The sequence below is a fragment of the Taeniopygia guttata genome, chromosome 6, assembly GCF_048771995.1.
Source record: "Taeniopygia guttata chromosome 6, bTaeGut7.mat, whole genome shotgun sequence".
Lineage (NCBI taxonomy): Eukaryota > Metazoa > Chordata > Aves > Passeriformes > Estrildidae > Taeniopygia > Taeniopygia guttata.
The window spans coordinates 36,905,213-36,927,437 of NC_133031.1; the positions used below are offsets into that span (position 1 = coordinate 36,905,213).

Sequence of the window (22,225 nt, forward strand, 5' to 3'; positions counted from 1 at the left end):
CTGTATCATGGTTGGAGATGCCCTGCCCATGGGTGTAGCAATGCTAAAGACAGGGTAGCACAGCCTCAGGGTGGTGTAGGAGTACGTTGATCTGTCTAGATACTTTTGGCAAAGACCATACTGTTCATGTCTGGGTTGTAGACAGCGGGCACAGTTATCTTTGTCTTTTGAGGGTGCCAGGCTCTGGCCTTCAGGGAGCAGTAGTTGGTATCGTAGTGGCGTGGCTGGATCTTGAATGTGCCTTGCCTTTTACAGGTGGGACTCAATATCTGGGTTCTTTTAGCTGTGTTAGTGTAGAGTGAGCTGGAACTGGACAAAGTCAATATTTGATAGACCTTTACTTGTCATGGATTTCAAAAAGAAAATGTGAATTTGAGTGCTCAAGCACTTCTAATGTATTTTTAAAGCCTACAGGCTTTCAGTTAAGGTAAAAACTCTACTCCTTTTAACTGCCCGCTTGCCTAATGAATTCTTTGCTCAAATCCTGGAATTTTATCTTTCAAGGTTTGGGGAAAAAGTTACAATAAAAAGCCTTACAAAAAAGGCTTTGTGTTGAGTGTGAGGGAACAAGAGCACTGATTGGGTTTGATTTGACTAAACGTTAACCAACAATTTTAAAGTAATTTTTTTAAAGTTTCATTTTTTCAATTTTCATTGCAAGTGCAATTGTTTTCATCCAGGAAAACACTGTTTAGTAGCTAGAAAGTTGTTATTTTTCTGTGCTCTGTAGACAAAATGGAATCATCTCCAGAGTTTCTAGTCTCTTACAGACAGAGATAGCCTGGGAATTATTATGTGGGTGATATTGCATAGCAGTGTAGAACATTTCACTTTAGACTGAAATCCTATTAATATTATTGGAGTTCTCTGATGGAAGTTTGATCAATGTAATTTCCTAAGTCAGCTGTGATTTCTAAAGATCTTATACACAATTATAGGTTAAAAAAGGTGTGAGTATAAGGAGTGTTTCATAATGCAGGTGTATTTAGTGCCAGAGACAAAATTTTGCCTAGGCAAAATGTAAATTGAAACATTTTAGTGGTGTATGTTACATGATGCCAATATACAAAGCAGTGTTAGTGTTCCAAAACGTTCTTACAAGCAGGTGTTTAGGACAACTACGGAGGTAAACTAGCTTTGTGGTTATTTCGGGGATCTTTCTGTATCCAGACTCCTGAGCAGGAAGAAAACATTGCTTAAACTTCTGCTAAAGACGTCTGAATGGTGAGGAATTAATGCGGGGTAAATTAAGTTGAAATGCAGTACTTCTGCTTTAAAGAGCAGAGCAAGCACTTTCCCTACGTATTTATAATTAAGGCCGCTGCAGGGCCAGCAGCTCTGCGTACTGCTGTATCGTTTGTAGCTGCAGCTCGGCAGCTTTTAGCAGCCGGGCCCGTCTCTGAGGGCGCGGGGCGGGCCGGGCGCCGCCATTGCGGGCGGCGGGCGCTGCTGAGGCTCGCACCATGGCGGGCGCGGGCGGGCGGGCCATCGCCTCGGCCACCTCGGAATCCTACGCGGGCCGCGGCTCTTCCACGCCGAGCGTGGGCGGGCGGGCGGAGCAGACACCCCGCTACACCCTGGGACTGCTGCAGACGCCGCACAGCTCGGAGAGCACCGGGGCCTGCTCTAGCGGCGGGATACGGCCGGGCGGCTCCGGCGGGGAAGGCCTCGTAGCCGGCCGGGTCGCCGGGAACAGCGCGGTGAAGCCGGCAGCTTCCGAAAGGGGAGGTACGGTCTCTGCCCGGGCCTTTATATGTTTCTTTCTGCTGTCTGCTCGGTTCGGGTTCCGAAAGAGCTGTTAAAAGCGGGCCTTGCTGAGATGGGGCAGCAGCAGCTAACCTTCATAGCGACCGTTGTCATTTAGCGGGCCGGAACAATGGAAATTATTCCAGTAAAAGTTTAAAATTCAACACATAATTCTACAAACTGAAATTTAAATGCTTAATTCATTTTGTTAAGTGAACTCCAAAAATCTCTATTTCACATGTATCTCCATTGTGTATAAATTGGAAATTAGGTAAAATGTGTTTGGGTAATATATATGACTGAAGAGGAGTCCTAAAAAAGAAAAAAACCAAGCAGACTGCTAAGTCAAATAGGCCACGACTTAAATGTTGGGTTTGAGAAATACCTGTATATCATTTGGTTCATCTGGTCTTTAAAATTACTGGTTTCCCCCTTTTTACGCCAGATTCAGTACCTTCTACAGGAAGTCTCTTCTGCCAGAATTCTGACTGAACTTATGCCAAAATCTAAGTGAATGCTATTTTTAAAAAATTATCAGTATGCATTGCAATGCTCATGTGTCCACTGTTAAAAAAGTTCCCAACCAAAGAGTCTGAGCTAATATTTTTATCACTTGTCACTGTTTTAAGATTAAAAAACTCCCAAATACAAAGAAATTCCCACCTTACCCTCCAAAAAACCCAAACAAACCCCAGAACCCCAGTACAGTGGATACTTTTCTACCAGCCAGCCTTGATAAAGATTCATGCAGTTAACTGATCATCTAAAACCAATATTTGAGTATTTTTTTCCTGTGTGTCAATTTTTAATGTAATATAAGAAACAGAAACATTTGTGTTTACATGTTTTATAATACCTGGAGTTTTTTAAGTGGATCTGCTGTTTCTATTTTCATTAATTTTTTTTAATCTTAGCAGTTATCTAAACTAGATTAACGATGTCTTCTCAAGAGACTTAAAAACAAGTAAATTACTTAAATAATTTATTGGAAATTTAAAGTGTTCTGAGACAAAGATATTTTGCAGGACTTAAAAATCACAGGTAGATCTTAAATAGACATGTGAAAGAAACTGCTGTTAACAAATACATCCCAGGTTACTGTATCATTTCTGAGAGTTGATCCCCATAAATTCAAAAGGTTATCATTCCCGAGTGGTTCTTTTTCTTTTATTGTCATGTTTTCTAAAAGGAATGCTCAGTTTTTAAAAAAAGGTTTTCATAAACACGTGTGCAGTTTTAGATAATGATTTTTCAAATGATGGGCAAATGTGAGATAAAGTTGATTTAAAGCATTCCTTCATAAATTTACAATTCATTAGAATATGAAATGATACTTAGTAAAGTGACTTCTGCTGTATTATTTCTGTTCAACAATTAATTAATTTATTAGCACTGCAGGTAATCTCATTGTAAAAAATAATCATATTAATGCAAGCTTGTTTTCAAAGCAGTCTGATTTATTTCCTTTTATACTGTGGAGAGCTTTCATAGAATGACATTTTGTTTGGATATCTCTATTTCTGCTAATAGAAAATGAAGTTTTGTAAGCTGTTTTTTGTATATTGCTTTCTGAATAAGAATTTGTTGTGGCTGTTTTCGTAATTTACTTATTTCTGTTCCCTCAGAATCATATTTTGGGGACAAAAGTTCTTGTGTAGAAAATGCTAACACATTGAATCTCACGAGTTCTTCTTCTCTGCGAGGCCTGAATAGCACATGTATAGGAAAAACACCTCTCTCTTCTGGTAGATCTGGTTGCAGAAGCCATACCCCTCTTATGGGATATTCGGGTAAGATTAACAGTTCTTAGAGGAAATAGTCCAACTTATATTTCTGACTTTTATTTTATTAAAGAGTTTAATTTTTAATGTGATATATTAAGATATTAAAATAAATTCAAAACACAATGTGTTTTGTACCACAGAGGATGCTGCCAAGGAATAATACACGAACAAGAATATAGTACTTTACATACTAAGATGATGTTTTGGTATTGCATCCTCTTGCTACTTACTTTGCATTCACGTATGAATTATCAGTGTAGTTAGAATTCAGACTTTTTTCAAATTGACCAAAATCAAATTGTATTTGTGGACATGTAGTGTGGTCATTAAAGAGCCCAAATTCATGTACATCTCTAATCAGGGTTCATTTTTAAGTTTGTAATGTGTTAGACATCATATATAACATAATTATCAAGTTTCTTGGTGCAAGTTTCATGTATTTTATGTTAGCATGTTCAGAGGTGTATTTTATGTGTTTTATGTGTTTTATATATTTTATGTCTTATGTTAGCATGTTCAGAGGTGTAGAACACTAGTTCTCCAGAACACTTTGTAGCTGCTGGTACATCTTGCAGTGCTTCATGTGAGCAAAATGGTGTTACAGCATAATGATGCCTTGTGCCATGTTACATGTATCATATATGCTCTGGTAATGCAAAAGTAATGGGATTTAAAGTTAGTTCTTTCACAGTCAGACTAATCATTATCAGTTCAGTCTCTTTCCTGCGTCTCCATATTTATTTATCCTTGCTCTGTTGTGGAATTGTGTTACATTTGTGATGCTCGTTGATCAATTTTTCATTAATCTGTATTCAATGTAACTGAATATATATGACTGTTTTGCAGTTACATCCTCATCTGCAGTTTCTGCTCATACTGTTGCATCGGTTATTGTAGCTGTAGTAGAAGGAAGAGGCCTTGCCAGAGGGGAAGTAGGAATGGCCAGTATAGATTTAAAAAATCCTGAGATAATATTATCACAATTTGCAGACAATACAACTTACACCAAGGTATTTTATGGCCTAATTATTGTGACTTACTTTCTTGAAAAAAGCTTATGTCTAATGGAAAATTATATTTCTAATTTGTGGAAGAGATTTCTCAGAAGTGGAAGTAGCAAATTCTAGAAAATGTGCAGTGTTGAAGAGACTATTTTCCTTACTGTGCCTCAGATATTAAAGAGGAAAGAATGTTTTTCAAAGGAAAAATAGCCTTTCTGCAAAATGCACTGTTTGTGAAACTGAGATGCCTCGTTTTGAAGAGCAATGGGAAATACATGGTAGTAGAACTTGCAGGTATTCTTCACCCAGCAAAACAACTGTGAGAATAGAAGTGCATAAATGTGTGTGTGTGACAGAGTAATTATACTTGGCGTTGGTTACATAATTACTCCATCTCATTTTGAAATGAAATTCACTCAATTTACAGCCAGCACTGCATATTCTGCATTAATTTGGTGAGTAGTCTCTCATTTATGCAGCAAGGGCATTAGTGAAACATCTTATTTTGTGGGTTATTTTTCAGTTATGTGTGCTAGAAAATAACGTGGCTTTTAGCATCTTTACATATTCAAAGAAATATTCAAAGAAGCAAAAGCTCTATTAGGACAGTAAGTAACTCTGACTCTGGGTATAAACGACCATCAAATCTGTTTACTAAAACAGGTGTTGTATAATGTTGTACAATGTATATTGTAAACATTTGTGTACATTACAGTTGCTGTATAATGTACAGTGTTATATAATGGGTATCTTTGTTTTATTTTTAAGCATTAGTGCTGGTTCTAAAATACAAGGGTTTGGTATTTTGTTAGTGCTGGTTGTTATTTTCTAAAATGTTTGAGATTATATAATTTTTTAATTGTTTTGAATTTTTTGTCTAGGTTATTACTAAACTCAAGATTTTAACACCACTAGAAATAATAATGTCAAACACTGCCTGTGATGCAGGGAATACAACAAAATTATTCAGTCTGATAACAGAGCATTTCAAGGTAAGATCTAAAATTTCATTCAATGTTTTAGAGTTCTTGTTGATCGCTTTTGTATGATGGTTGATTTAAGATTTAAAAGATTTTTTTTAAGTTTTTTTTTTTTTAATATTTAAAATCTTAAGATTTTGTTTTCAGGTCTAAATTTAGAATGGTAGTGAATAAACTAAATGCAGCTCCCATGCTGCTACTTTTAGTACTGATAATTACAGAGATGGGTATGTTGCTGATGAAAGCTGGAAGTTTTGAATTTGTAGCATTGGGTAGTACTGAACCTAGGAAAGATACAGAAATTTAAAAATCAAGCGTTCTCCTTTGTTCTCTCAAGCTGAAAAATGAATAGGGCTTATGTATCATAGAATAGGAAAAAGCATTGTCAGGGTAAAAGAGGATAGAATGAACTAGTGTAAGTGATTTATGCATATTGAAGCTCAGAACCCTTAAAAAAACTATTAAGTATTGCCTGAATTGCTTCATTGCTGCAGAGATGATGGCTTTTTCATGAGTGCTCTTCTACTTCTTGACCTCTCTCCTCTTTCTCTCACATAAATCACTTGTGTATTGCACACCCTCAGTTACATTGACCTCCTTGTGCTAGTAAGCTAGAATGAATATTTCTATGAAGACAGATTGCAGAATCAGTTGATAGATTTCTAGGAAACATGTATCACTAGAAAAATATAGAAGTCTTTTCTGATGTAATTTCTAAAATGATTTGCTTTCATCCACATCTTCACAGAATGTGACGTTTACAACTGTCCAGAGAAAATACTTCAATGAAACAAAGGGTTTGGAGTACATAGAACAATTGTGTGCATCTGAATTCAGCACCATTTTCATGGAAGTCCAATCAAAGTATGTTTAAATAAGGAAAAGCATGCCATGTCCAGATAAGTTTTTAACGAAATCATTTTATGTACTCATTACATATATCTGTGTCAGGTTGCAAAGGTTAGAAAACTCTTAAGAGATCTTTGTATTTTGGCCTCCAGTGTTTCTGATATATGTAGAAATGTAAATAGAAGGCCTGTTACATAGAAAGTCTGTTACAGTTGGGTGGTGTTTTGAGTTTTCACAACTTTCCACTTAATCTTTTTCATTCTTTCCTTAAAGATACCTTTCAAGAGCTGTGACTGCCTTTCTTTCTGGCCTCAGCAAGCATTTTCTATGTATCAACAATTTTAAGTGTTGATACGTGGTGACCAGGGTCTTCAAATCACCTGTGTCTGTTGAAATACGTATGTTCACAATACCATATAGTGTAGGCTGATACAGTGTAGGCTGTCAAGTGTACAGAGACTCAGACGTTTATGAATATTTGATTTGCATGAATATATGTTCACTAGACATGGGTTTGTGCATATTTGAAATATACTGCTTTTTCAGTGCTATCAATCACAGTAGTTGCCAAGCCACAGTAATGTAAATATTATTTCTGTTGTGCACTACTTTTGTGGTATTTCTATAGCAGTATTCAACATTCATAAAAGATTGTTTCTTTCCAAGGTATTACTGTCTTGCAGCTGCAGCAGCTTTGCTAAAATATGTTGAATTTATCCAAAACGCCGTTTATGCTCCTAAATCACTCAAGGTTCGTTTCCAGGGGAGTGAGAAAACAGCTATGATAGATTCATCATCAGCACAAAATCTTGAACTAGTGATTAATAACAGAGATTCTCGGTAAGAATAGTTTTTTCAAGTTAGCTTTTTATAAAGATGGATTTCTCTAAGTTTCCTTGATATTTGTGTCAAAGAGCTGAGCATGTATGTATTTCTATACGAGAGAACTTGCATACAATTCAGAGCTTCTAGAAAAATATCTTGACAGAGAACTATGTTACAATTCAGTACACAATTTCTAGCACAGGAAATCTTAAACTGAATTGTAGAAAGAGATGATGCATGATCATCTTTACATTGATGTATATTTTTTAATCAGATATTAAAAATTTGTTTATGCAAAATTGTACAGATTGGGAAATGAAAGAGGCAATATTTCTGCAAGTTTCTTATGTTGGATTGAAACACTGGCATTTTAGTCATTTTACACAAGATACATGCTTCAGCCTTGAAAGGTTGTTTTGCTTTCATTTAGCTCTAATAGGGGGAAAGAGAGTAATTTCTATAATGATGGGAATGTGCAATGTGCTACTTGATTGCATGGTAGTTTTCCACATTGAGATCAATGCTTGGAGCACTTCCTTCATGGGCACTTGCCTTGTAGGCAGAAGAAACCTCAAGGCTTAACTTCTCCACACTGTTACGCTTGTGGTTAGCAAGCGAAAGGCTTGGAACTTGCGTTTTGCTGCCTGTCAAGTTCTGAGATCCACCTCTGTTTAGATGTCCTCTTAATCACCTTGATCTAAAAAGGGGAGCCTGGAGATTCCTCACTCTCCAAATACTGTTCATAAGAGCTTTCCCCTTGGGGAGATGCAGTAGAATCACAGAATGCCTTGCATAGTAAGGTACTTTTGGAGCAATATTTTTCTGAAAAAATACTTTTCTATTCTTAATTTTCAGATGGTTTGAGAGGAACTGAGCAACAGCAAACTGCTTTAAGTTTCTCTGGATTTTTTTTAGCATTATTGATGCAGAATTTTTGCTGATCCATTGGCAAGTTTGAATCAGCCAGACATAGCTATTTTTATTACATAGATCTTACCCCCAAAGCCTGGTTAGATATCTTTGTACTAGGTATTAGCAGGTAAAAGTTAACAGCGCAGGCACACACCAGAAATATCTTAAGTGAAATTTGCGTGCCAGTCTTAATTCTGGACGGGCTCGTCTCTCTTCATTTAATTGTGCAGAGAAATAAGTCCTCAACTGCCTAAAGATGGGCACTGTGGATACTCTCCCAAATGTAGAGTTGCACTCAAGTATTGTCATGGGTTGCATCATACAGTGAATACATCCTTAATGCAACTGGGTTTGAATTCCCCCCCCTTTTTTTTTTTTTTTTTTTAATTCTCTTGGCTATTGCTTTGCTTTTTGTATACCATTGTATTTCAGGGTGTTTCTGCTCACTCTGTCTCTTTACCCGCCTGCCTGCCGGCCTGCCTACCTACCTACCTACCTACCTACCTACTTATTTTCCATGGTGTTTGTTTTGTGTACTTGTATCATGTTTCTTCCTATTCAAGTTCTGATTTAAATCAATATGTTATTATGACCCTGATACTTCATGGGTCTTCTTCCAGCCAATAGCATAGAAGATTTCAGGTTTCTAAAACTATTTGTCTGTGTAGTAGGTGTAAATATTAGAGATGGCTTATTCTACGTAGATGCAGTCACCCTTAAGTGTGAAACCCTGGGATATGTAATACGTAAAAGCCATAAGGATTAAACAAATACTTAGAAATTTTAAGCATGTTATTTAGCTCTTAATATTGACTGAAATATGTTCTTCAAAATAATAAAACCAAAAATTATTTCTCTTTTTGACTTCTAAGTATTTTAAATTATTTTCAGAAATGTATTTCAAGGAAATTATTCTGATTAATACTTGCTCTCTGATTATAACTTGATAATTTGCCTCTTTGTGTAGAGTTGGTTTGTTCATTTTAATTAGTTTAATTGAGAGGGAAAATGTGAACTTTACCACTGCAGTAGCAATGAGATACTACTACAAAAAAAAATATAAAATACTAAGTACAAATGTACTTCTGTACTTATATAATTGAGGGCTAATATTGTATTAAATTACATTGAATTACCTAGCTTCCTAAACTACTGGAGTTCATAAAATATATAAGGCAAACAGGGAGATGCTAAGCATGCCAATGCACGCCTCAGATTTGTAGAATACTCTTGCCTATAAATGTCTCCTGACACTTGCCATCTCTTTTTTTGGTGTACGTATTCTTCACATCTATTTTATTTTCAAAGGAATGGTCATACACTTCTTGGTGTTCTAAATTACACTAAAACTCCCGGTGGAAGTCGGAGACTTAGAGCCAATATTCTGGAACCTCTAGTTGATGCTGAAACAATTAACACAAGACTGGACTCTGTTCAGGAATTACTCCAGGATGAGGAACTCTTTTTTGGTCTTCAAGCAGGTAGTGGTTTATTTTGTAACACCTCATATTATATTTCTTTTTAAACACTTTTTCTCTAATATGGGAAAGTATGTAGTGTAACTCGGTATGTTTGAAAAGTATTTTTAATGGTTTGTTAGGTGATATAGTAAGCACTTTATTTTTTGAAGTAATCTACGTTATCATAGTGATACTTTTCTCAAGTACTTTGCTTAGAAAAGTTGAATTTCTCTGAAACAGTGTATAGAAGTCTGTGAGGCTGTCTCTTTACCTCTGTGGCTGATTATGCATTATGTTTGATGTATACAAGTATATAATGTATACATGAAAAAACAAACACATTGCTTAGGAAATATTTGCGTATAAATATTTTTTTTCCTGTTGCTTCATAAAACATACGATCCAGAAAAAGGTAAAATACAATACTAGAGTTAGTCCACCTGAAACTGGATCATATGATCTTCATCTGTGTCACAAGAGAAACACAATTCAATCTATGAAAAAAAAGTATTTCTGAATTGACAGTTGTCTACCTATACAATAATCACTGCAAGCTTAGGTAGAGTAAGTCATAAGTATGGTTATGACAAAATAATTCAGATATTAGCTATTTTTAAGCTAGTTTTTACTCTGTAAATAATTTGTGACAATAGAATGTAAGAAAAATGTTGGCATTAGGATAGCTAATTAATTGTGTGCTTTCAGAAAAAATACATAATTTATAATTGTAGTTTAATTTCTGATGTGTATGCTTTTGTTTTACAGTTATCTCAAAATTCCTCGATACAGAACAACTACTTTCAGTTTTGGTACAGATTCCAAAGCAGGATACAGTATGTTTCAAAATACACCTTTTGAAAATCTGTCCATAATATGTAATATATAAATGTGATGTCTATGATTCATCCTAATTTATGCAAATGTACTTCCAATCACTCCCCACCTTTATTCTTCATAAGTGTACATTTTATTTAACAGCACTCAGATGAGAGAGAGGAATTTTCTTCACATCAGCATAAATGGAAAAAGTGTTTAGTGACTTACAGTCCTAGAGACTGTCTGTCATGTCTTAAGAGCACAGTGCATGTGTACTGCATATGTTATGCCCTAATGTCAGCAGCAAAATTCTTTATCATGAGTGTTAATGGGGCATACAAAACAAGGTCGAGGGTTTCTCGGAGTGAAAGATTTTGAAGAACAGTCATTATTGTGAGAAAGATTTTGGAATCTTTACTGGATTTTTTTATTATCATATGAGCAGATGTCTAAGATGTACGTATATTAACGAAAGCGAAATCAAGCAGTTTGTTATGTTGTTATTATGGGTTATGTTGTGTTTAACAGCATTAATGGAAAAGGGTGTGAGCTTCATTATAATACATAATGTATTTGCTTTGAAAAAGTCTACAAATTGTGTAGCGCTTGTATAGAGTTAAGTATACATAGAAGATGAAAAGTTTTCACAGCTTGGCTTAGCAGGGTGTTCTTAGAGTCAGTCATTATCAGTTCAAACATAGGAAAATCTTAACTGATGGACAAACTATCACAGCAGGCAGTGCAAAATTTAGGTAAATATTTTTTGTGCAGATACAAAATTGTCAAAGTGAGATTACGGAATTTTCATTAAATGTATAAGCCTATTGCTGTTAAGAACTGTTAAGTGAGTTCTACTAGTTCTTAAGTACTTTTTAGAACACTCGTACGAACACCTCCAACGTTCGGAAAATTTTTCAACAGGTTAAAACTGCTGAATCCAAAATAACTAATTTAATCTACCTGAAGCATACCTTAGAACTTGTGGAGCCTCTGAAAGTAAGCAGTCTTCGTTCTTTTTTTTTTAATAAAGTACAAACCATTTTGTCCTTATTCTTATGAAGTGCAGTTTATTAAATTTCATAGAGTATCTCAAGTCAGAAGAGATCAATAAAATAAAAAAAAATATATCATTACGGAACACAATACTGTCAACATACTATGTTGATTCCTAATGCCAGTCGGAAATACGCATTTGTGTCTGTGCTGTGAAAAGCAGGATTCCTACCATTACCCGAATATTGCATTATATAACAAACATTTAACTGAAACTCCTGCTCAGATTCCACAATATACAAAAATGCTGATTAGCCTCACTCAATCTGAAAACTTTCAGTCCTTTAAAAAAGCTGCAGAAAGAAGTAACTGTCATGTCCATATTTGAATCTTCAACAGGCTGCTTTAAGAAGCTGTAACACACAGCTGCTAAAGGCTTACTACAATTCTCTTGAAGATACAAGGTATTTCTCATAATACTTAGCTATTGTGTTAGAAACTTTCATCTCAAAAGTGCCTGTAAGATAAAAGACGTGGCATCTTTGTTTATAGTTATGAGTGTACCTCAATTCCTTTGCTTAAAGCTAATTTTCATTGTCAGAAAAATCTTAATTTTCAGCTAATGAATACAGGGTTAAAAGCAAGAGAGGGGAGCAAAAACTCCACTGTGATAGTGGAGTTGCTGCTAAACTGAACTCCCTCTAGAAATAATTCTGAAAAGACAAGAGTAATGGTTTCCTAGAGTCTCCATAATAACGCAAAAATCAAGTATTGTATATTTGAAAAATAATTTATATGTCCCAAATATGTGAATAGTATTTTTATTCAGGCTTCGGTATAGTCACGATTCATTCTGAGGTGAAAATAGAAATGAAATGTAAGGTTTTGTTTTAACAGTAGAAAGTTTAAAAGTGGCTTCACTTACTTGTAATACTGCTACTTGGGGATATTGCTGCAAGTAAAAATCGTAAAGTATTGTGTATCTAATTAGCGATACAACCGATATTGCAGATTTGGAATTATACTTGAAAAGATTACAAGTGTAATTAATGATGATACAAGATACACAAAAGGATGTCTGAGTATGAGGACTCAGAAGTGCTACGCTGTTAAGCCTAACATCAATGAATTCCTTGACATAGCTCGTAGAACATACACAGAAATTGTTGATGACATAGCAGGTATTTCTAAATTAAAATTTGTATGTATTTGGAGTTTAAAGTAGATTGCATTTGACATATAGAAGCCATGTAATTATGTGTGTTAGAACCTTCGCATATGTAAAAAGTATTTAGTATTGGTATGAATTAATTGTAACTGATAAGCAACTGAGATTATCCATTTCCGGACAAAACCTCAGTTTTATTTCAATTAAATTGAATAATTATATGGTGATTCCTATATTCAAAGCTCTGTTAGTCCTTGTTCTATTAAAGTGCAAAAAAGTTGAAATACTGGAACAGAATTACTCCACCTAAAATACTCTGCATAAAACATGTAAATCTTTGGTTAAGCTTCTTCCTTTAAAATATCTGAGTTCTTTGTTCTTTATATTTTGAGCAGTCTTGATCTCTCTGTGGACTACCTTTTAGCTAAGGTATTACGAGTTGGAAAATAAGAACAAAAGGTGTTTTGGCATGTGTTTTAGTAACCTTCCTGTTTATTATTATGTCAAAATAGAAGAAAAAAGTTCCATTTGAAACTGATTTCCTTTTTTTTTAGTATAAAGTACTCATTTCTAGAAAGGACCATCTTAGTTTAGTCTATAGTTGGAAACCTAAAAAAGCATCAGAAATTTCAGCACCTTTCATGTGTTATGAAGTTCCTGTTTTATTCTCATCCTACATTCATACATAGTGAAAAATACAGATGGTACCAGTTTTGTATTTCTGAAACCTTCCATTAACTCTTTCCATCTCTGTACCGGCACAAGGTAGGGGGAGGGGGGTGGAGAGGAGAAGGGTGTACCTGAATGTATGTAATTTGGGTTAAATCTTTGTATGTGGTATGTAGGTATGATAACGCAACTTGCTGAAAAGTACAGCCTGCCAATGAAAACCGGTTTCAGCTCTGCTCGTGGATTTTTTATCCAGATGAATGCTGATTGTTCAACATTACCTAATGGCCAGCTTCCTTCAGAGTTTACAAAGGTATTTGTACAAAATATGTTTTAGCATAATATATCTGTATATTTTATTTACTGTATATAATATATTAATAAAGTACACATTATACAGTAAATAACAATAAAAATAATTTCATTGAAGATATTTAGAAGTAAATGAAGTTTTAATTGGGATTTTTTTATAACTACCCTATATTCAGTTATATAATCAAAAAATGTGCAAGTACATGCAATTACGTTTTGTGCAAGAATAAAGTTGTGTATCTTGCTAATTGTTACCTTAAATTGATTTTTTTTTTTAAATAATGTAGTAAAAATGAAACTGGTCTGGTTTTTCTCTTTTGTTTCCACATATGGTTCCCAATTCAGTTTTTAGGAGCTGTTTTTCCTTCTGATAATAAGGCGAGCTCTTATCGTTGGTTTCAATTCCCCATAGATCACGAAAATGAAGAACACATATAGCTTCACTTCAGCAGATTTAATAAAAATGAATGAAAGATGTCAGGAGTCCCTGAGAGAAATATATCACATGACTTACTTGTAAGACCTGTTAAAACTATTTAATATTTGCTAAGTATGTTTATTTTCTCCAATTATCTGTATGTGGGCTTTTAAAGCTCTCTTTCTGTTAAATTATAGCTACTTACAGAAATAGTCTAAAGCAACGCTGTTCAAATGTGCCTCTTGAGACAAAATAAACCATAAATTGTGCATTGTATTAAATATGTTCACAAATATATTGGCATTTATTAATATATGTGGTCATCATGTAAATTTTTTATGGGTGAATTGTCTGCACAAAATGGCACAATTAATGCATTTGTTTTGCGTCTGTAATGCAGAATTGGTACTTTTAGTCAGTTCCTTATATTTAGAGCAGAACTGTCTATTTCTGTATCTTGTCCTTACTGCATGTCATGTTGCTCTCCTCTCTGATTCACAACTTAGTAAGTATAATATTACCTGTCAGTTGAATGGAAATTCTTTCTAGCAGTCATGTAGGGTTTTTTTATAACATGAAGATCTAAAGGAATTAGAGTCACATTTCCTGTGTTAATAAAACATACTTGATTCCATAGCTATGTTTTTAGTTCATTCTGTGTATTAATGAACTAAAAACATACGAGCTGTTGGTATTTGAGGTATGTGTCTTGTGTCTGATCAGCAGAATGTTAGCTGAGAGGAAGGTACAAGATCTTAATTTACTTGCAAGAAATTTATACATGTACTCCCATCTGGTATACATGATTGTGTTTTATGAGTGACCTTTTATCCTAAGGTATGCAGCATGGACATTATAATTCCTTTATTTCCGTAAGTTGTATAAAGTGACAGAATGTGCTGTGCAACAGCTAAATCAATTTCTTATTTCAGAATAGTGTGTAAGCTACTGAATGAGATCTATGAGCACATTCATTGCTTATACAAGCTGTCTGACATTGTGTCTATGCTGGATATGCTGCTTTCATTTGCCCACGCCTGCACTCTTTCCGATTATGGTAGGTTTCTTCTTCAGTTCTGTTATGGGTTAGATAAAGACCCTTCTGATGGAGAATGATCAGACTGTTTTGTATGGTTCCATTTCTTTTTCTGTCTCAGTAGTCTTTAGGTGGGTGTCTCTGCTCTGTCTTTGCTAGTTTTATGCTGATGTTCTTTCTTCTTCCATTCATCAAAGTGAAATTTTGCTAGTTAGCTGCCATAAGCCTTTCCAGTCACTCTTCTCAAAATAAGCAGTTTAAGTATATTCCGCTCAAAAGCATGAAGTGTATAGACATTCACTGTTTATGGTTTTTTCTATTCCATTAATGCTGGTGGATAAAGAGGAGCCATGTGTAATTGGTTCAGAAAAGAACTGTATTCTGAAAGAAATCCATAGAGATAGTTCCAGGATGAAATGGATCTCTGTAGGCATGGTACACTTCCAAATAATCAGTATGGTAACATATAACAAAAATAGAAGGAATGACACTTTCCTGATTACCATGCAAATACAGAGTACATATGAAGAAGTAACAGGAGTCCACAACCCTTGTACTTTATAAAAATACTTCAGCTCTTTGCATTTTTGTTATTGGAGTGCAACCCTATTTGCTAGGAAACAAAACCACAGAACATTAATTTAGAAATAAAGTTTTAGTTCCAGGTTTGTTTTTGTAGTCATAAATCATGAAGGCTTGCATGGTAATGAGAATCTGTACCTGAAAGTGGCTGGTAATTCTTCCCAAGAGTGCTGCTCTGGAAGAATTAACTTTATTTCAAAACATACTAGCTTAGTAATGGAAAGGTTCCCACACTAACTCCTGAATTTTTTACATCTCTTTTCTTTATTTAGTTCGTCCAGAATTTACCGATACTTTAGCAATCAAGCAGGGATGGCATCCCATTCTTGAAAAGATAGCTATGGAAAAGCCTGTGTCTAACAACACGTACCTGACAGAGGGCAACAATTTTGTCATAATTACAGGACCAAATATGAGTGGAAAATCAACGTACCTGAAACAGATTGCTCTCTGTCAAATTATGGCACAGATTGGTGAGCAAGGGTGTACAGTATTTGTCATCTTCTGCAGCATATTTTTTTTCTGGTTAGAAGTACTTAGTTCCAGAAAAGCATTATATCTAAATAAAATATTAACAGGTGATTTGTAGTCCATTTTCTTCTAGCAGCTCTTGTATTGCTTACAGAGGCAACTGTAAGGTTTTTCATCTGCCGCTGGAAATGTATGGGGCCCCATCTGTATCTCTTGAAGCCTCCCCAGTCTATCTTCAGAGAAGCACAGTTGCGTGCCCTAATTCTTTGGAGCCCCATAATCCAATCTAGCACCTTCTGCTAGACTGGTAGTGAGTGTCCCTCAAGTATGCTGATCAGACACGTGTGTTAGTCGTCCAAAAGCAACACATGACCTTGAGCATACTTAATTTACATAGAGAAACATGTTTCCAGACAAGTGCAATTAATAGATAAATGATCGACTATTTCAAATAAAAGTAGTAACAAATATTGCAAGGTTCTGTTACTAAAATTACAAAAGGAAACCAGCTATTTATAAAGTCTAACTGAGATTCATTCCTATATTCAGGAATTTCTCATTACTTTTTTCTTAAAAGTAAGTCTGGTAGCACAGGTCAAAGACCTAACTCTATAGAAAGAACCTACTTAGCACTGGAAAATAAAATCTATCCATCATGCATTTGTGGGTTCAGTCCCCAATAACTGCAAGTTCTTGAGGAATTGCTCTCAAAACCATATGTTTAATATGAATAAAGCAGACTGTGAAGTTTTTGGCAAAAGGTTCCTGTTTTTTCATGTTCAGTGAAACTACTATGCTTTGAAGTCTGATAAAGGCAACATCATCTTGATTTTGGGAAACTAACATTTCTTGGGATTGGTAAATCAGTAGCCACGGAAATGTAAAACAATCCTAGAGTTCATTGTTTTCTCTGCATCCCTTTAGACTGACAAACAGCTTCAGGCATACGATTTCTTAAAAGTTTCACTGATAAGCTTCTTTAATTATCCTATCTATATAATAACTTTTTTCTTATAAATTAACGGTAGAATGTAATCTTACAAAACTTTATCAAGTAAGATGCTTTCTCTGCTGTGCACAAAAACCAAGTGTAAACGTAATTTTTTTCCCAGTGACGTATTCAGGCAAATGTTACAGTGATGAGAGAAACTTGTATTTTACTTGCTTTGTAGGTTCTTATGTCCCAGCAGAGTATTGTTCTTTTCGAATCGCAGAGCAGATTTTTACCAGAATAGGAATGGATGATGATATTGAAACAAATGCATCAACATTCATGAAGGAAATGAAAGAGGTATGAAATACAGCTATCGAGGTCCAAGGCCCATTTTTACTGTTAAGCTAATAGGAATTGTACTAGCCTATTTCCACTGAGTGTACTTTGAAAAACAGTCAAAAATTCAGCCTTCCTCTCTGTTATGATAAACAGCAGAAAACTAGGCATCTCTTAAACAGAAAGATATTCCAGTGCGAGTAAAAATCAGTGCTTTGTTGGGTAGTACTTTCAACATTTTTGGGTCAGCTTAGATGATAAATTATCATTTGTAGGGGCCTAAGCTCTCTCAGTTTCCTCTCACAAACCAATACCATTTTGAGGTTAAGTAATTCGTTTAGTGGAAAAGAGAAAGAATGCTGTAGTGTGAGTCTTTGCTTGATTAGAATTGACAGCTGTTTGAAAGCTTTGAAAAGGTAAAATTGCTCTGTCTCAAGAGATTTTTTTGAAATTTCTGCATTATGTTCCATCTGAATAACATAAAAAATTCCTTTTTAAAAATCCACATTTATAGGAGTGATAACACTCTGAATATTTTTCTAGATAACGTACATCATACAGAATGCTAATGATAAATCACTCATTATTATTGATGAACTTGGCAGAGGTACCAGTGCCGAAGAAGGTATTGGAATTTGTTATGCTGCCTGTGAATATCTGTTGAACTTAAAGGTAATTCTGTTTTAAAGGAATTTAAACCGTAGAATTGTTTTGTCGTCCTGAAAGTCCATACAGTATTTTCTCATTATTTAACATCAGTTCTGCAAAGATTTCTTGGCTAAATACGTTATTTTGCATAAGCGGTGAATAGTAAGAATTGCGGTGATAGAGGAAACGTGTTCTGTTCAGTGGTTGTTGTGATTTAACCCCAGTCGGCTGCTATACACCATCCAGCTGCTTGCTTGCTCCCAAGCAAGAGCCCAAGCCTGAGAACTTGTGGGCTGAGATAAAGATGGTTTAGTAAGTAAAGAAAGCCATATACAGAAGCAAAATAAGGAATTCATTCGCTGCTTCCTATAGGCAGGCAGATGTTCAGTCATTTCCTGCAATGCCATTTCCTCACAGTGACTGTTACCAGAATGCCAAATGTCCCTCCTTCCTCCTCCTTCCTCACAGTTCTTATTGTGATGGTGTAGTATTGTGGTGTGAGATGTCCCTGGGGTGAGTTTGGCTCAGCCATCCTGGCTGTGTCCCCTCACAGCTCCTTGAACATGTTCAGCCTGCTTGCTGGTGGGGCAGGGTGAGGAGCAGAATGGTCCTTGGTGCTGTGCAAACGCTGCTCTGCAGTGGCTAAACATGGGTGAGTTATCAGTACTGTCTCATTCACAAATCCAAAGCAGCCCAACACAAGCTACTATGAAGAAAACTAACTCTAGTCCATGTAAAACCAGAACACTGGTCACCATATCTTTCCAACTTCCTTGCAAGCTTGTAACTCTGTCTAGAAAGAGAATAACCCAGTATGTTTAGTTTTACTTGTTTAGTTTTAGTTTTGCTCTATGCTGGAATGTTAAAAGTGAACCTCTTTACCTGGTGGTTACATTTCAAAGTACGGTGGTAGTTCCACATAACTTGTGAATTGGTAACAGAGGTTAGAAACTTGTTTAGAAAAGTGGAAGATAATTTTAGATGGATTCCAAGTTTCACCTCTGTTGCTAGTTACGTGATCAACCTCAGGTGGCTGTTATGAACCTTTTGAGTGTGCAGATGATTGTTTCTCCTCAGTTTATTCAGAGTACTTTTGAGGGTTTTTTGGTTTGAAAAGCTCAGATGCTTTCTGTCACTTGTACTTTTGATAAAGAATTCCTTGAGAGAATTAAGCAACCATTTGACAGTCATTCCACTCCGCACCGGTCAGATTTTGTAAGCATTATGGATTCTCTTTGTTTCTGACATTGTTTTCCTTCTATTGAGAAATGAGCAGAAGAATCCTCAGTTGGAAAAGTACTTGCCAATGGTAGAACACATCCCTTAAGGATTTTCATTTTCTTTAGTAGAGTAAAGACAGCTTTTCAGTGTTTTGGAGGAAAACGTGAACATCTGTGAGATTATTTAATTTTTCTTATTTATTGTAATTTGTTTCTGGATCATTGCCAAAATAAATTTTCTTTCTTGTTTCCTTATTTAGGCATTTACACTGTTTGCTACACATTTCCTGGAACTATGTCATATAGACGCTTTATATCCCAATGTGGAAAACTACCATTTTCAAGTGCAACATGTGAGAAGCAGTGCTGGAAATAAGGAGAAAATTGCTTACACTTACACACTTTCTAAAGGATACACAGAGGAAAAGAACTACGGTAATGGATTCCACTGTGACTTACAGCTGGCAAAAGTCAGACAAGATGCTATTTCAGTTATTAGGCATTTAATAGTATTTTTTCTGATGACAAGTTTCTCTTGAGTTTGTGTCTTTCTCAAAGAGAGAGATACAGAGATCTCCATATCTATAATTTGTTCCAAATAATTGTGTGTTTTAGATAACCACGTAGTGGGATAGTAGTTTTGGGTAGTATGAAGAACTTACATGATATTTTGTAGTGAAAAAAAAAAATCTTAATGATGTCTTACTGATGCCAGTATCTCCTCGATTCATATCTGTTTGAATGAGTTGAGTCATTCTGAGCATATGCTACTTAAGTTCATTTTATCTGCACTTACGGAAGTGAATTAATGTTTGGTAGTGACTTAAAGATGTATCTGCCATAAGCAGCGATATGACTGGTTAACAGCAGGTCGGCCCTTTTCTATTAACAAAAAGGAATCAAGTTTCTTTAAAAAACGAGAGGAATTTTACAGTATATTAGGAAGACAATTTTGAGAGGGTCTACAAAAGCATCAGTGTTTTCTGAAAAGTGGATTTACTTCTCTTTTGACTTTAGAATAAATTATAGTGTAGATTGTACACTATGGGTTAATAAAGAAAAGATTGAATGACAAAGATTTCAAGAAATCCATGTTTCCAAATACTAGATTTGTATGTTGATTGCTAGATTTAGGTAACATTTAATCAAGAGGAAATTAGCTACACATGACTTTTGCAAGCTACTGGTAGCTGAAGACTAGAAATTATTCCAGCTGAGCCTCAAGTAACAGGACTTAAAACTTACCTTGATCAGAATTTCAGACTTGTTTAACTTTGGCATCACAAGCTTAATTTTAGATGCTACACCACCACTAACTCCAAAAAATTGTATGTTTAGAGAGTAATTTCTGAGAACAGGAGACCTTTAGAAACTCAGTGTTCGTGTCTTGTCTTTACCTTACTTGAACAAAGTCAGATTCTAAGAGAGAGTGCAAGGGCTCTTCATGACACTTTTTCATTTGTAAACCAGTAGTATTAAACCACCCAATGAACCACAGACTTTCCATGGTTATGGACAAAGGAAAAAGTTAAAAAATCATGTTAGGGCAGGAAAAAATGTTTACATCTCTTTCTTACCACCAGTATCTGGAAGTTTGCCTGTTGGCAACAAAGAAGTTGAAAAATGGCATCCCTGTCCACTGGATGTCTGGATATAATTGAGAGTGTAGTTAGCAAAATCTCTGTATTTTCTGCCAAATTAAAAAACCTGAAACGAGAAAGCTGTTAACACCATGGTGCTGTTTCTTTTTCCTTTTAACCCCCTAATACGTCTCAATCTACCCATTTATGGTATTATCAGCAGTAGCTTGATGTTGAGGTGTGTTTCAGATATAACATTTAAAAAAGTAGATGTGTTATTTTGTATCTCTCCAAACCTTATTATTTATTAACCAACAAAATCCAAAACACAACAAACAATAAACCCCTAAACCAAAACCCCCCCAAACAAGCAAACAAGCCAACAAACAAACAAAACCACACAAAGAGAAAATACACCAGAATTATTTTCATTAAAATTAAATCTTTACCCCTTAAAAAAAATAGGGTAAGTTAATTCTGGAAGACATAAAATGGAAGGTAGGGGTAAAAATTACATTTAAAAATCCTGATTTGTGTTTTATATGTTTAGGACTAAAAGCTGCAGAAGTGTCCTCCCTACCATCATCCATAATTTTGGATGCAAAGGAAATCACAAGTCACATTGCAAAACAAATTTTGGTATGTAGTAGAAAATTATAATGCTGTATTTCACAGTTTTTATACAACTCAAATATATTTTCAGTTTCTGAAGGGTTAAAGGATAAGTGCTGCCTAAGTTTTAATGAAAACAGGTTTCATTAAACTTTATATTTCTGGAACCAGTTCTTAAAGATCATACTGAAGGTCACTGTTAGCTGACAACACAAAATGGCCCTTAGGGTAAATGAGGATTGGGTGTAATGTTTGTATGCAAGCCAAGAATTGTGAGATCAAAAACAGGCTGGAAAATAGCTAATACTAGTATTTTTATAATAGAACATAATTCATTTCATATTTTAATGTATGTATATTTTTAAGAACAGCACAGGCAGAAGAGCACTCCTGAGATGATGAAACAGAGAGCTACATACCAGTTAGCAATGAGATTGGTTCAGACTGCCAGAAATTCTCGACTGGACCCTGACAGTTTGCGTGTATATTTGAAAGCCCTGAAGAAAAAGTATGAAGCCAGTTGTGCCACACCCAGAAAAAATGACGAGCAACAGTAATATGTAACATAGGTTGTTCTAATTTTTATGACTGCAAGATGATTCTGGTTTTTCCCACAGAATATTAGTACTGTCTTTTCACATGGTGTTATATTTTTAATTATTAGTCTAAATTGCACTCAGTAATGGAAGACCAAATCCTTTATGGGTTCCCCCCACCCTGACACACCTGGAATAAAAGCATTTGCCTTCTATGAGGAACACAATTCTTTTTGACAAAAATAGTATAATTTTCATCATTTTAGAGCAGCACTGAGAGGGAAGGACTGGGGCAACCCTAAGGAACTCAGAATTTCAGGCATGGTATGAAAGAAAG

General features: G+C 35.3%; 1 protein-coding gene across 10 annotated transcripts; it reads left to right on the plus strand.

Moving 5' to 3' along the window:
• Positions 1–635: 635 nt before the first annotated feature.
• MSH4 (mutS homolog 4) lies at positions 636–22,103 on the plus strand. 10 transcript variants are annotated; one of them, XM_041717200.2, is made up of 20 exons: positions 647–1,728; positions 3,372–3,536; positions 4,377–4,540; positions 5,413–5,523; positions 6,260–6,375; positions 7,027–7,200; positions 9,406–9,578; positions 10,323–10,390; positions 11,295–11,369; positions 11,766–11,830; positions 12,378–12,547; positions 13,380–13,516; positions 13,928–14,031; positions 14,866–14,990; positions 15,824–16,024; positions 17,195–17,313; positions 17,836–17,964; positions 19,421–19,595; positions 21,291–21,379; positions 21,719–22,103. In XM_041717200.2, exons 1-20 carry the CDS (start codon positions 1,464–1,466, stop codon positions 21,749–21,751), a joined length of 2,658 nt encoding a protein of 885 aa, XP_041573134.1. In that variant the 5' UTR covers positions 647–1,463; the 3' UTR covers positions 21,752–22,103. The 10 variants fall into 10 exon arrangements, with proteins under 10 accessions (XP_072787502.1, XP_041573133.1, XP_032605146.2 ...); XM_030276658.4 differs by having other exon boundaries at positions 654–1,728; positions 21,724–22,103; XM_072931400.1 differs by having other exon boundaries at positions 656–1,728; positions 15,956–16,024; positions 21,724–22,103.
• Positions 22,104–22,225: the final 122 nt, after the last annotated feature.

What these genes read in the sequence shown, in the direction of transcription:
- MSH4 (XM_030276658.4), top strand. Translation starts at nt 1,464, where the DNA reads ATGGCGGGCGCGGGCGGGCGGGCCATCGCCTCGGCCACCTCGGAATCC. An exon ending in CCCTCTTATGGGATATTCGG is followed by an intron (nt 3,537 to 4,376) that starts GTAAGATTAACA and finishes ACTGTTTTGCAG; the next exon opens with TTACATCCTCATCTGCAGTT. An exon ending in ATTAATAACAGAGATTCTCG is followed by an intron (nt 7,201 to 9,405) that starts GTAAGAATAGTT and finishes TTATTTTCAAAG; the next exon opens with GAATGGTCATACACTTCTTG.